This window comes from Oncorhynchus masou, unplaced genomic scaffold, assembly GCF_036934945.1.
Source record: "Oncorhynchus masou masou isolate Uvic2021 unplaced genomic scaffold, UVic_Omas_1.1 unplaced_scaffold_1409, whole genome shotgun sequence".
NCBI classification, from domain to species: Eukaryota; Metazoa; Chordata; class Actinopteri; order Salmoniformes; family Salmonidae; genus Oncorhynchus; species Oncorhynchus masou.
In genome coordinates this window covers 56,021-68,953 of record NW_027004029.1, presented here as the reverse complement: position 1 = coordinate 68,953, position 12,933 = coordinate 56,021, and the positions used below count along the sequence as shown (strand labels likewise).

General features: G+C 47.1%; 1 protein-coding gene across 1 annotated transcript in view; it reads right to left on the bottom strand.

Annotated features, from left to right (window-relative positions):
* The window catches only part of LOC135530742 (aryl hydrocarbon receptor nuclear translocator 2-like), a 129,783-nt gene that overhangs the window by 66,300 nt on the left and 50,550 nt on the right, over positions 1-12,933 (bottom strand). Inside the window, exons 8-10 of the mRNA XM_064958942.1 lie at positions 11,001-11,077; positions 10,260-10,394; positions 7,642-7,716 (exon numbers count right to left, since the gene is read on the bottom strand). Of these exons, the coding sequence (XP_064815014.1) occupies positions 7,642-7,716; positions 10,260-10,394; positions 11,001-11,077 (287 nt within the window). The remainder of the gene's footprint in view (positions 1-7,641; positions 7,717-10,259; positions 10,395-11,000; positions 11,078-12,933) is intronic.

The following is a 12,933-nucleotide window of genomic DNA, read 5'->3' as shown; positions in this document are numbered from 1 at the left end:
GTCTCTCTCGCGCTGTGTCTGTCCGTCTCTCTCTCGCTACCTGTGTCTGTCCGTCTCTCTCTCGCTACCTGTGTCTGTCAGTCTCTCTCGCGCTGTGTCTGTCCGTCTCTCTCTCGCTACCTGTGTCTGTCCGTCTCTCTCGCGCTACCTGTGCCTGTCAGTCTCTCTCGCGCTACCTGTGTCTGTCTCTCTCGCGCTACCTGTGTCTGTCCGTCTCTCTCGCGCTACCTGTGTCTGTCCGTCTCTCTCGCGCTACCTGTGTCTGTCCGTCTCTCTGGCTACCTGTGTCTGTCCGTCTCTCTCGTACCTGTGTCTGTCCGTCTCTCTCGCGCTACCTGTGTCTGTCCGTCTCTCTCGCGCTACCTGTGTCTGTCAGTCAGGCTACCCGTGTCTGTCCGGCTACCCGTGTCTGTCCGTCTCAGGCGCTACCTGTGTCTGTCCGTCTCTCTCGCGCTACCCGTGTCTGTCATCGCCTACCCGTGTCTGTCCGTCTCTCGCGCTACCCGTGTCTGTCCGTCTCTCTCGCGCTACCCGTGTCTGTCCGTCTCTCTCGCGCTACCCGTGTCTGTCCCGTCTCTCTCGCGCTACCTGTGTCTGTCAGTCTCTCATGCGACCCGTGTCTGTCCGTCTCTGAACACCCGTGTCTGTCCGTCTCTCAGCGCTACCTGTGTCTGTCCGTCTCTCTCGACTACCTGTGTCTGTCAGTCTCTGCGCTACCTGTGTCTGTCCGTCTCTCTCGCGCTACCTGTGTCTGTCCGTCTCTCTCGCGCTACCTGTGTCTGTCCGTCTCTCTCGCGCTACCTGTGTCTGTCCGTCTCTCTCGCGCTACCTGTGTGTCGGTCTGGCGCTACCTGTGTGTCTGTCTGGGGCTACCTGTGTGTCTGTCTGGGGCTACCTGTGTGTCTGTCTGGGGCTACCTGTGTGTCTGTCTGGGGCTACCTGTGTGTCTGTCTGGGGCTACCTGTGTGTCTGTCTGGGGCTACCTGTGTGTCTGTCTGGGGCTACCTGTGTGTCTGTCTGGGGCTACCTGTGTGTCTGTCTGTCTGGTGCTACCTGTGTGTCTGTCTGTCTGGTGCTACCTGTGTGTCTGTCTGGGGCTACCTGTGCGTCTGTCTGGGGCTACCTGTGTGTCTGTCTGGGGCTACCTGTGTGTCTGTCTGGTGCTACCTGTGTGTCTGTCTGTCTGGTGCTACCTGTGTGTCTGTCTGTCTGGTGCTACCTGTGTGTCTGTCTGTCTGGTGCTACCTGTGTGTCTGGTGCTACCTGTGTGTCTGTCTGTCTGGCGCTACCTGTGTGTCTGTCTGTATGTGTGTGTGTGTGTGTGTGTGTGTGTCAGAAAGGTAAGTGTGTGTGGGGTTTCTGTTCCCTGGAAGGAATGTAAAATAATATTGCCCTAACAAAACATTCCTCAAGGATAGTCTCTCTCTCACACATACACGTTGATATTTCACCTTTCACCTCATTGCTGGTGTTCAGTACACGGCACTCCCCTGGCAGACAGGCTGAACCGCAACGCAGAGGACACACACCTGGGCGCTCAGATAGAAATATATCATGTAGAACAGATCCGTCAGTCCAGTTTATTAGGATTAGGCAATAGGGTTCTCTCTACTCCTTACATTTCTATCCGCGACGTTGTGAACGTTTCATCCTTCTGAACAGGACCCTGCAGTGTGTTCCTGTCAGCTGCTGACAGAGCACATCTTAAACCATTACAGATTGGCCAATAGTATTGGCCTGTCTGCCAGTCCTTGGCATGGCTCCAGGCTTTAGACGAGGCAGACGAAGGCACTGGATTTATGACCATTAATTCCCCAGGTGGGTTATTGAGTGTCTTTTAGAATCTTATTAAGTCCATCGGAAGGTAATGGATGAACAATGTTCTCAATGCTAAATATGATCTTGATGGTTGGGTGGAAACTCCCCCCTGAGAGAGAGCATGTTTCTGATAGCTTCATTTACAGGTTAGTTTCGGGTTGGAAAATTCCAGTAACTTTCCCCAATTTCCCAGGTTCTCCCCATGGGCCCGGGTCAGAAGTAGTGGACATGGACCCTAGTCAGAAGTAGTGGACATGGGTCCGGGTCAGAAGTAGTGGACATGGGCCCGGGTCAGAAGTAGTGGACATGGGCCCGGGTCAGAAGTAGTGGACATGGGCCCGGGTCAGAAGTAGTGGACATGGGCCCGGGTCAGAAGTAGTGGACATGGGCCCGGGTCAGGAGTAGTGAACATGGGCCCTGGTCACGAGTAGTGAACATGGACCCTAGTCAGAAGTAGTGGACATGGGCCCTGGTCAGAAGTAGTGAACATGGACCCTAGTCAGGAGTAGTGAACATGGACCCTGGTCAGAAGTAGTGAACATGGACCCTAGTCAGGAGTAGGGGACATGGACCCTAGTCAGGAGTAGTGGAAATGGGCCCTGGTCAGAAGTAGTGAACATGGACCCTGGTCAGAAGTAGTGGACATGGACCCTGGTCAGAAGTAGTGAACATGGACCCGAGTCAGAAGTAGTGAACATGGGCCCTGGTCAGAAGTAGTGGACATGGACCCTAGTCAGGAGTAGTGGACATGGGCTCGGGTCAGGAGTAGTGGACATGGGCCCTGGTCAGAAGTAGTGAACATGGACCCTGGTCAGGAGTAGTGGACATGGGCCCTGGTCAGAAGTAGTGAACAAGGACCCGAGTCAGAAGTAGTGAACATGGACCCTAGTCAGGAGTAGTGAACATGGGCCCTGGTCAGAAGTAGTGAACATGGACCCGAGTCAGAAGTAGTGAACATGGACCCTAGTCAGGAGTAGTGAACATGGGCCTGATGTGGAGCTACTGTTCTCCATCATTCTATCAGCAGACAGCACTCTGACTGATGTGGAGCTACTGTTCTCCATCATTCTATCAGCAGACAGCACTCTGACTGATGTGGAGCTACTGTTCTCCATCATTCTATCAGCAGACAGCGCTCTGATGTGGAGCTACTGTTCTCCATCATTCTATCAGCAGACAGCACTCTGATGTGGAGCTACTGTTCTCCATCATTCTATCAGCAGACAGCACTCTGATGTGGAGCTACTGTTCTCCATCATTCTATCAGCAGACAGCACTCTGACTGATGTGGAGCTACTGTTCTCCATCATTCTATCAGCAGACAGCACTCTGACTGATGTGGAGCTACTGTTCTCCATCATTCTATCAGCAGACAGCACTCTGACTGATGTGGAGCTACTGTTCTCCATCATTCTATCAGCAGACAGCACTCTGATGTGGAGCTACTGTTCTCCATCATTCTATCAGCAGACAGCACTCTGACTGATGTGGAGCTACTGTTCTCCATCATTCTATCAGCAGACAGCACTGACTGATGTGGAGCTACTGTTCTCCATCATTCTATCAGCAGACAGCACTCTGATGTGGAGCTACTGTTCTCCCTCATTCTATCAGCAGACAGCGCTCTGACTGATGTGGAGCTACTGTTCTCCATCATTCTATCAGCAGACAGCGCTCTGACTGATGTGGAGCTACTGTTCTCCATCATTCTATCAGCAGACAGCACTCTGATGTGGAGCTACTGTTCTCCATCATTCTATCAGCAGACAGCACTCTGACTGATGTGGAGCTACTGTTCTCCATCATTCTATCAGCAGACAGCACTGACTGATGTGGAGCTACTGTTCTCCATCATTCTATCAGCAGACAGCGCTCTGACTGATGTGGAGCTACTGTTCTCCATCATTCTATCAGCAGACAGCGCTCTGACTGATGTGGAGCTACTGTTCTCCATCATTCTATCAGCAGACAGCACTCTGACTGATGTGGAGCTACTGTTCTCCATCATTCTATCAGCAGACAGCACTCTGATGTGGAGCTACTGTTCTCCATCATTCTATCAGCAGACAGCACTCTGATGTGGAGCTACTGTTCTCCATCATTCTATCAGCAGACAGCACTCTGACTGATGTGGAGCTACTGTTCTCCATCATTCTATCAGCAGACAGCACTCTGACTGATGTGGAGCTACTGTTCTCCATCATTCTATCAGCAGACAGCCTCTGACTGATGTGGAGCTACTGTTCTCCATCATTCTATCAGCAGACAGCACTCTGATGTGGAGCTACTGTTCTCCATCATTCTATCAGAGACAGCGCTGATGTGGAGCTACTGTTCTCCATCATTCTATCAGCAGACAGCGCTCTGACTGATGTGGAGCTACTGTTCTCCATCATTCTATCAGCAGACAGCGCTCTGACTGATGTGGAGCTACTGTTCTCCATCATTCTATCAGCAGACAGCGCTCTGACTGATGTGGAGCTACTGTTCTCCATCATTCTATCAGCAGACAGCACTCTGACTGATGTGGAGCTACTGTTCTCCATCATTCTATCAGCAGACAGCTACTGATGTGGAGCTCTGTTCTCCATCATTCTATCAGCAGACAGCACTCTGATGTGGAGCTACTGTTCTCCATCATTCTATCAGCAGACAGCGCTCTGATGTGGAGCTACTGTTCTCCATCATTCTATCAGCAGACAGCGCTCTGACTGATGTGGAGCTACTGTTCTCCATCGTTCTATCAGCAGACAGCCCTCTGACTGATGTGGAGCTACTGTTCTCCATCATTCTATCAGCAGACAGCGCTCTGATGTGGAGCTACTGTTCTCCATCATTCTATCAGCAGACAGCACTCTGATGTGGAGCTACTGTTCTCCATCATTCTCAGCAGACAGCGCTCTGATGTGGAGCAGTTCTCCATCATTCTATCAGCAGACAGCACTCTGACTGATGTGGAGCTACTGTTCTCCATCATTCTATCAGCAGACAGCGCTCTGATGTGGAGCTACTGTTCTCCATCATTCTATCAGCAGACAGCGCTCTGATGTGGAGCTACTGTTCTCCATCATTCTATCAGCAGACAGCACTCTGATGTGGAGCTACTGTTCTCCATCATCATTCTATCAGCAGACAGCAGACAGCGCTCTGATGTGGAGCTACTGTTCTCCATCATTCTATCAGCAGACAGCACTCTGACTGATGTGGAGCTACTGTTCTCCATCATTCTATCAGCAGACAGCGCCTCTGAGCTACTGATCATTCTATCAGGAGCTACTGTTCTCCATCATTCTATCAGCAGACAGCACTCTGACTGATGTGGAGCTACTGTTCTCCATCATTCTATCAGCAGACAGCATGTGGAGCTACTGATCATTCTATCAGCATGTGATGTGGAGCTACTGTTCTCCATCATTCTATCAGCAGACAGCACTCTCCATCATTCTATCAGCATGATGGGAGCTACTGTTCTCCATCATTCTATCAGCAGACAGCCCTCTGATGTGGAGCTACTGTTCTCCATCATTCTATCAGCAGACAGCCCTCTGACTGATGTGGAGCTACTGTTCTCCATCATTCTATCAGCAGACAGCGCTCTGATGTGGAGCTACTGTTCTCCATCATTCTATCAGCAGACAGCACTCTGACTGATGTGGAGCTACTGTTCTCCATCATTCTATCAGCAGACAGAACTCTGACTGATGTGTAGCTACTTTTCTTTTCTCTGGTAAAATGCAAGATTAGGAAATGTAGCTGGCTACATTCTTTCTATAATAAACATTAGGAATATGATGGCCATGCATAGTTTTAGCTGTTTCATTGTAAGCTCATTTACTTGTGTGGCTGCCAGCCAAATAGTGTTGTACTTCCGTTGTCAACTGATGAAAATGAAGCTATTTTCTGCCAAAACTATAGTTGCAAGTCCCTGATGTAATGATATTTTAAGAAAATACAAAAACGCAGAGGACTAAAAGTCAATTAACGATCAATGGTAATAGTTGTTTTTCAGTTCAACATCTGTTCAGAATCTTTGTAGGGGTTTCAGTCCTGGACTTATAGCTACATGTGGCAAGTTCTCATTGGTCCAAATGGACTATTCATTGAGCCTGAAACAGGATACTTGTTATTTGACCATTGGCCCAATTTTACTGCTATGAATTCTAATTGGTCAACCACAGGCTACGGGTTGGGATAGAAATTACGTCTCTTTGCTCTGTGAAGAATCACTGATGACAGGGAATAATGAACATCTACCATTTACTTCCTAGCATAACAACTATATTTGTTCTCTTTGAATAAACCTGTTTCTCCCCTTGATTTGCTTTGGGGTTGAAGAGTAACATCAACTGATAACACTGATCAGTTTTATATTGAAAGACAACGCAACCCCAGTCAATACACAGCTGGAATCACTTGCTCCTGCTTTCTCCCGTTGTGCTATTTACAAACATGTGACTGTCTCAACTGTTCTGGGGAACTACGGTAAGCTTCATGATGTAAAATAATGTGACAGGTGAAATGAAGAACGCAATCCGCTTTATCACCTAACATATTGCAATAGTTGACTGCAGGTATTTACTTAAAAAGTAGCTACAAAACATAAAATGTATTGAAAAACTTCAAAGAAATAGTTTCAATGCTATTGACTGTATTGAAAAACCATCCCGTGGCTACCCCAGTATACGGTATACTGCCCATCCTCTGTCACTCCTATTCTCTCCTCCACCCATCCTCTGTCACTCCTATTCTCTCCTCCACCCATCCTCTGTCACTCCTATTCTCTCCTCCACCCATCCTCTGTCACTCTTCTCCACCCTCTCCTTCTCTTCCCCCTCTCCTCTTCTCTCCTCTCCTCTTCTCTCCTCCTCTTCTCTCTCTCTTCCCATTATTCTCTTCCCCCTCTCTTCCCCCCTCTCCTCTTCTCTTCTCTTCCCCCTCTCCTCTTCTTCCCTCCCTCTCCCCTCTCCTCTTCTCTTCCCCCTCTCCTCTCCCTCTCCTCTTCCCCCTCTTCCCTCTCCTCTCCTCTTCCCCCTCTCCTCTCCTCTCTTCCTTCCCCCTCTCCTCTTCCCTCTCTCCTCTTCCCCTCTCTCTTCTCTTCCCCTCCCTCCTCTTCTCTCCTCTCTCTTCTCTTCCCCCTCTCCTCCTCTCCTCTTCCCCCTCTCCTCTCTTCTCTTCCCCCCTCTCCCTCTCTCCCCTCTCCTCTTCTCTTCCCCCTCTCCTCTCTTCTTCCCCTCTCCTCTCCCTCCTCTTCCCTTCCCCTCTCCCTCTCTCCTCTTCTCTTCCCCCTCTCCTCTCCTCTGTCTTCCCCCCCTCTCCTCTCCTCTCTCTTCCCCCTCCTCTCCTCTCCCTCTCCTCTCCTCTTCTCTTCCCCCTCTGTCTCCTCTCTCTTCCCCCTATTCTCTCCTCCACTTCTCTCCTTCCCCCTCTCCTCTTCTCTCTTCCCCCTCCTCTTCTCTTCTCTTCCCCCCATCCTTCTGTCTCTCCCCCTATCCTCTTCTCTTCTCTTCCCCATCTCCTCTTCTCTTCTCTTCCCCCTCTCCTCTATTCTCTTCCCCCTCTCCTCTTCCTTCCCCCCTCTCCTCTTCTCTTCTTTCCCCCTCTCCTCTTTCTCTCTTCTCTTCCCCCTCTCCTCTTCTCTTCTCTTCCCTCTCCTCTTCTCTTCTCTTCCCCCTCTCCTCTTCTCTCTTCCCACCTCTCCTCTTCCCCTCTCCCCTGGTGGTATAGTAGAAAGATATCTCAAGAGGTCTCTCTGTAGTCCTCTGAGTGACAGAACTCTTCCTCATACCTCCACCCTCCCTTCGTCCCTCCTCCACCTCTCCGTACCTGTTGAAAGCTCTCTCTCAGGTGACTCTGGTCCTCTGGGTGACAGAACTCCAGGATGTCTTTCCCCAACAGATCCTATACGAGACAATGACACAATAAATACACACAAATTAATACAACTACACACTTACGGTCAATTTCAAATCATGAAATACAAGTTCAATATATTAATTTTGAAACTTTGCCAAATTCCTGGACCAAAAAAAAATGTTCAATGGAGATTCTTTATTGCCAATGCCTTTTAGTCCAGGACTAGGCTTCCTCTGCCTGAGTTAGGACAACAGGCCATACAGATCATACATCATTCAGACCCTTGGACTTGAGTCAATGGCCTTTCTCAAGTCATCTTTCTTCCATTCCTTGCATCCGATCTCCCAGGCTCTTTCTCATTGCAGAAAAAGGTCTAAGGGGAGGGACCTTGGACCTTCTCCTCCAATACGGTTGAGAAGGAGCTGAGGAGATTGAGGGCAGAGGAATTGAGATCGAGCCAGTGATACATCTTTAAATCATTCTTCCTGTCATGGAGTGGTGTGCGGCCCAAGTGGCACCCTATTCCTTGGCCTGTTAGTGCACTACTTTTGACCAGGACTCATAGGACTCTATGTAACTGAGAGTCTCCTCATTGAAAACATCTGAAGCTCTTCAAAGGTAAATGATTTTATTTATTTGGTTATCTGGTTTTTGTGAAAATGTTGCGTGCTAAAACAAACAAAATGCAAGCATTTTATTGGTCACAAATTAGTGATTTGCATGGTTCAAAAGCATATTTTGAAAATCTGAGATGACAGTGTTGTTAAAAAAGGCTAAGCTTGAGAGCAATGCAAATTTTCATTTTATTTGCATTTTCAGAAATCAGCTGCATGCTAATGACAATCATTATTCACGATCCCGGATGGGGAGTATCAAGAGGTTACAACGAAAATCAATTATAAAACAAACTCCCATCCTGCCAAGTGATCACTTCCGCATCCTAATAATGTGACTTCATGTTGGGAATCGGCCCACTTTCAGTAATCTGTTTCTGTAGTGTGAACGGTGTGGAAAGGAGAGGGGTGGACTGCGAGACAACGCTATTTGACCAAAATTCCCAGACCTTCCTGAAATCCCAGCTGTAAATGACCGGGAATCAGGATGGATTAACCAGGAAAATTAGGGAGTGTTGAGAAAGTTATTAGAATTTTTCCAACTCTAAATGTTTAATGGATTGATTGATCGGTCAACAGTCTGTCAGGTTTAAAATGTTGGTCTGTATTCTGGTGTAGGTTAAATTCAAGCTCTTGGGAAAAACACAGTGTACATGCTTTCTTTACACTGTAGCTCTATACAGTACAGACTCTACAGTCTCTACCAACATCTGACCTGGTGAGAGTCAGGCTGGGAAAATGGACAACACTTCAATCTTAAGTTATTGAAGCTTTAAATAACGTACAATAACTTAAGACAGTTGTCTGTATATATATACACTTGTAAGTCATCTTTAAGAGCTGCAGTTGGATTATCATCTAAAAAGGCCTTACTGTAACTTATGTCTGTAAACTCACATGTACGTACTAACACACTTCCAGACAGGGGTCTTACTTTACAAGCCATCAAACAGGGCTCATCTCTCTTCACAAGGCAATATTAGGAACCAGGGTTTCTATGGCTTCTGTGAAAATGTATATGTCCCTTCCTCCCGTTCACTACTGATCTGACATGGTGGGACAGCTGAAAACAAGGAGTACTAGTTGTTAAGGGAATTTTTATCAATGATGACTAATGATGTATACATTTCAATCAGGACTGACTCGTCCAAATGCTATTATGTACTGTACATGTATGAATGTTCTCTCTTGCACCCATTCCCAATTGTATATAATATAGTCAAATGAATGAACTATCTCCAGACTGTCTAGAATGCTTATCTACATTGACTGACCTTGGCTACAGGCGAGGAGGGAAGGCTCAAGAACTATAGGGCCTCTCTACCAGTGTCATGAAGAGATAGAACATTTAGAAAACGCTGACGTCATTTTCAGTTTAGAACCTGTGGTAAAATGTGTATGTACCGAGTACTCTCCTGAATTAAACGCTGTTACCTGACCTTTAAGACCGGGGCTCTGTCCATTCTTATAAAATAAAGGGTCTTACAAACCCTTAATGCATTGACAGAGTGTTTCATTTTGATTGGGAATTAAAACAGAGGAATATAGAATTCCTTCAACACTAGTACAGCCTGTCCCCTTGATCTGATCATCAGCTGGGCCAGAAGATTCTCTTCCTCATACTAGGAAAGGAGTATGACAACGGGGCATTTAAAGTCTACTAATTTATTTTCTTCAATTATACATACTCTAAAACATACTATTGTTGCATACCCAAAAACATATTTAGTATAACAGAATGCTTTGATGTGACCGCAGACCGTTTCAGGTAAGCAGGTTGTTTTGCAACATTATCTCAACATTTGTGATGAGTGGGAATTAGTGGCTCCAGTTCACCACAGGGGTTCTATACTGAACTCTGACGAGTGGCATCACAGGCTGTTCCGGTTACGTTTCGCAATTTTTTAAATGTTTCGCATCATCGTGCCCTACTAAATGCAACCCTGATTGTGATAAGCAGGGGGAGGAACCAACCTGAGGCTGGTATCCAATCACGTTGATGCACCGCGGGTCCACGAAAGTGATGATGCCGTCGGAGTTGTGGCGCGACAGGAACTCCGTGGGAACCGTCAGGCCGTTCATATCCATGGAAACGGGAGAACTGGTCACCTAGGAGATGAGAGGGAATATGTCATCGATTAATTAACCAATCAGTTAATAAAAACCTCAGGAAAATTGACTGATGAAACATTGTTACAAAGGTTTTGACAGACTTGCTGAAACTTTAAACGCCCCCATACAGGTAACGAGTGGAGGACAGAAGAGCCTCTTAAAGAAGTTACAGGTCTGTGAGAACCAGAAATCTTGCTTGTTTGTAGGTGACCAAATACTCATTTCCTCCCAGTTGAGTGTGGGGGTAGATGGGATACTATGAGGGGACAGTAGCGGTTCAACTCCCTCTAAAACACCAGAGAAGTCTGGGAGCTAAGAAGGTTAAGGTAGGAGATAGTAGATGTTGGACACAGGAATAAGGGTTGAACTGGTTGAGGTATTGGGGGGGTGGGGGGAGTTATGGGAGGATGGGAAGAGGTCTCCAGTGCTCGTTCCACCTGTCTGCTCCATTACTGTAATCCTCCCATACTGATGCTCCCTGACAACCCCGTGCTCTCAGGTCACACCTTCTCATGCACCGACCCAGCCAGAGCATGTACACACACACACACACACACACACACACACACACACACACACACACACACACACACAGGATGGTACCTGCAGTCTTCCGATGGCTACAAGGCAGTATTTACTGGTCTGTCCTGCCTCTGTGTCTTCTTCTGGTATGGTCATACCTGACATAGAGAGAAAGAAGGAGAGAAAAGAGAGAAGGATTTTAAATACAAGAGAGAGAGATATCAAGATGGCAGCTATCTAATAAAGTGCAAATGTGTGATTTCAGATGTGAACTTTGTGTTGTTGAGGTGATTTCCAGCATGACACTGTGTAGTCTAGTACCGTACCAGTGTGGTGTATATTTCCAGCGTGACACTGTGTAGTCCAACATGACACTGTAGTCTAGTACCGTACCAGTGTGCTGTACAAGCTACTTTCTCCAGAACAGCGGAGACACAAGCAGATAAATCACACACCCACACAGTCTCTACGAATCTCTGCAAATCATTCAGAACAAATATCCAAAAACTCTTACTGCCAGTATCAAATATTCATATACATCAAAGGGAAGGAGGGAGAGAAGGAGAGAAAGAGAATGAGAGAGAGAGTTTAAGTTTTTCTTGATTTAAATGTTGATATCAGTTTCCCACAGTAATGAATTCCTTTGTTGTTTCCTTGACAACACAAAAACACCTATTAGTCATAATGAAGACTGTTCACAGGTCTCTCTCTCCTCTCCTCTCCCCTGCCCTCTCCTCTCCTTTCAACTCCTCTCCCCTCCAGTAGGGGATCAGTGTGTTTGTCTTATTGTCTGTATAATCTTTCAAATGACAAATAAATTTAAAAAACTGAAAAAAAAATCTGTGTTGAGGACTTTTACTTGCATAGTCAACCAACTAGCCAGCCACGTCAATGCAAGAAGTAGCATGCGGCCCGAATGGCACTATATTCCCTGTATAGTGCACTACTTTTGATCAGAGCCATATGTGAATAAGGTGCCAACTGGGACACATCCGTCTAGATTCAATAATATACACAACTATCATTTTGATGTTCCATCCCAGCCATCCTACTCCCTGACCTCCGTCCACTTTAGTCTCCCCAGGGCTTTGTTCAGGAAGACACTCAGAGAAGGAGGGCTCATCTAGGATTGCCTTTTACATGGACAGGGGGGACCTGATCCTAGATCAGCACTCCTAATCTGAGACGCTTTCTGAACATGGACCCAGAAGTACCGACATGAGACATGAGCCACATTCTACCAGTTCCTGAGCTGTTTTCAGAACCCAGAAGGATGGAGGGTCTAAGTGTGTGTGCACACACGGGTGATGCGCCCTATTTAGTACCTTAAGACTGACAGTCCAGAACATTCCACTGGTCTATTTATGTCCCAGGAAGTTAAACATGTGTCAACGATTTCCACACATGTGGCATGTCCGTGTGATCGGGGATTCTGGGAATCATTCAGTACAGCCTCAAAGCAGTTGAAATACATTTCATACTGTGATTCTGAAAGTTGCTCAACCCCCCCCATCTAGACACCTGGTTCTGAATCCCAAAACACTCATGGGAATTGCAGACAGAATTACAGGCCGGGGGGTTGCGTGACTCTGTAAACACTTGAAAGATTTGGAGTGTGTGTGTCAACGAGTGCATCCGAGGTCATGTGTGATCTCTGTCCCCCATCCATCCTGGATGCCACGTCACCTCTGTCAGTGTGTGTGTGTGTGTGTGTGTGTGTGTGTGTGTGTGTGTGTTGTGTGTGTTTGACTAATGAAACATCCCAGACCTCAAGATCACACCATTTCATTGAACCTGAGGGATGTATGGAATATAATGTTTAAAACATGTATGGTGTTTGTGCGTGTGTGAATGTGTGTATGGTGTTTGTGCGTGTGTGAATGTGTATGTGTGTATGGTGTTTGTGCGTGTGTGAATGTGTGTGTGTGTATGGTGTTTGTGTGTGTGTGTGAATGTGCATGTGTGTATGGTGTTTGTGTGTGTATGTGTGTATGGTGTTTGTGTGTATGTGTGT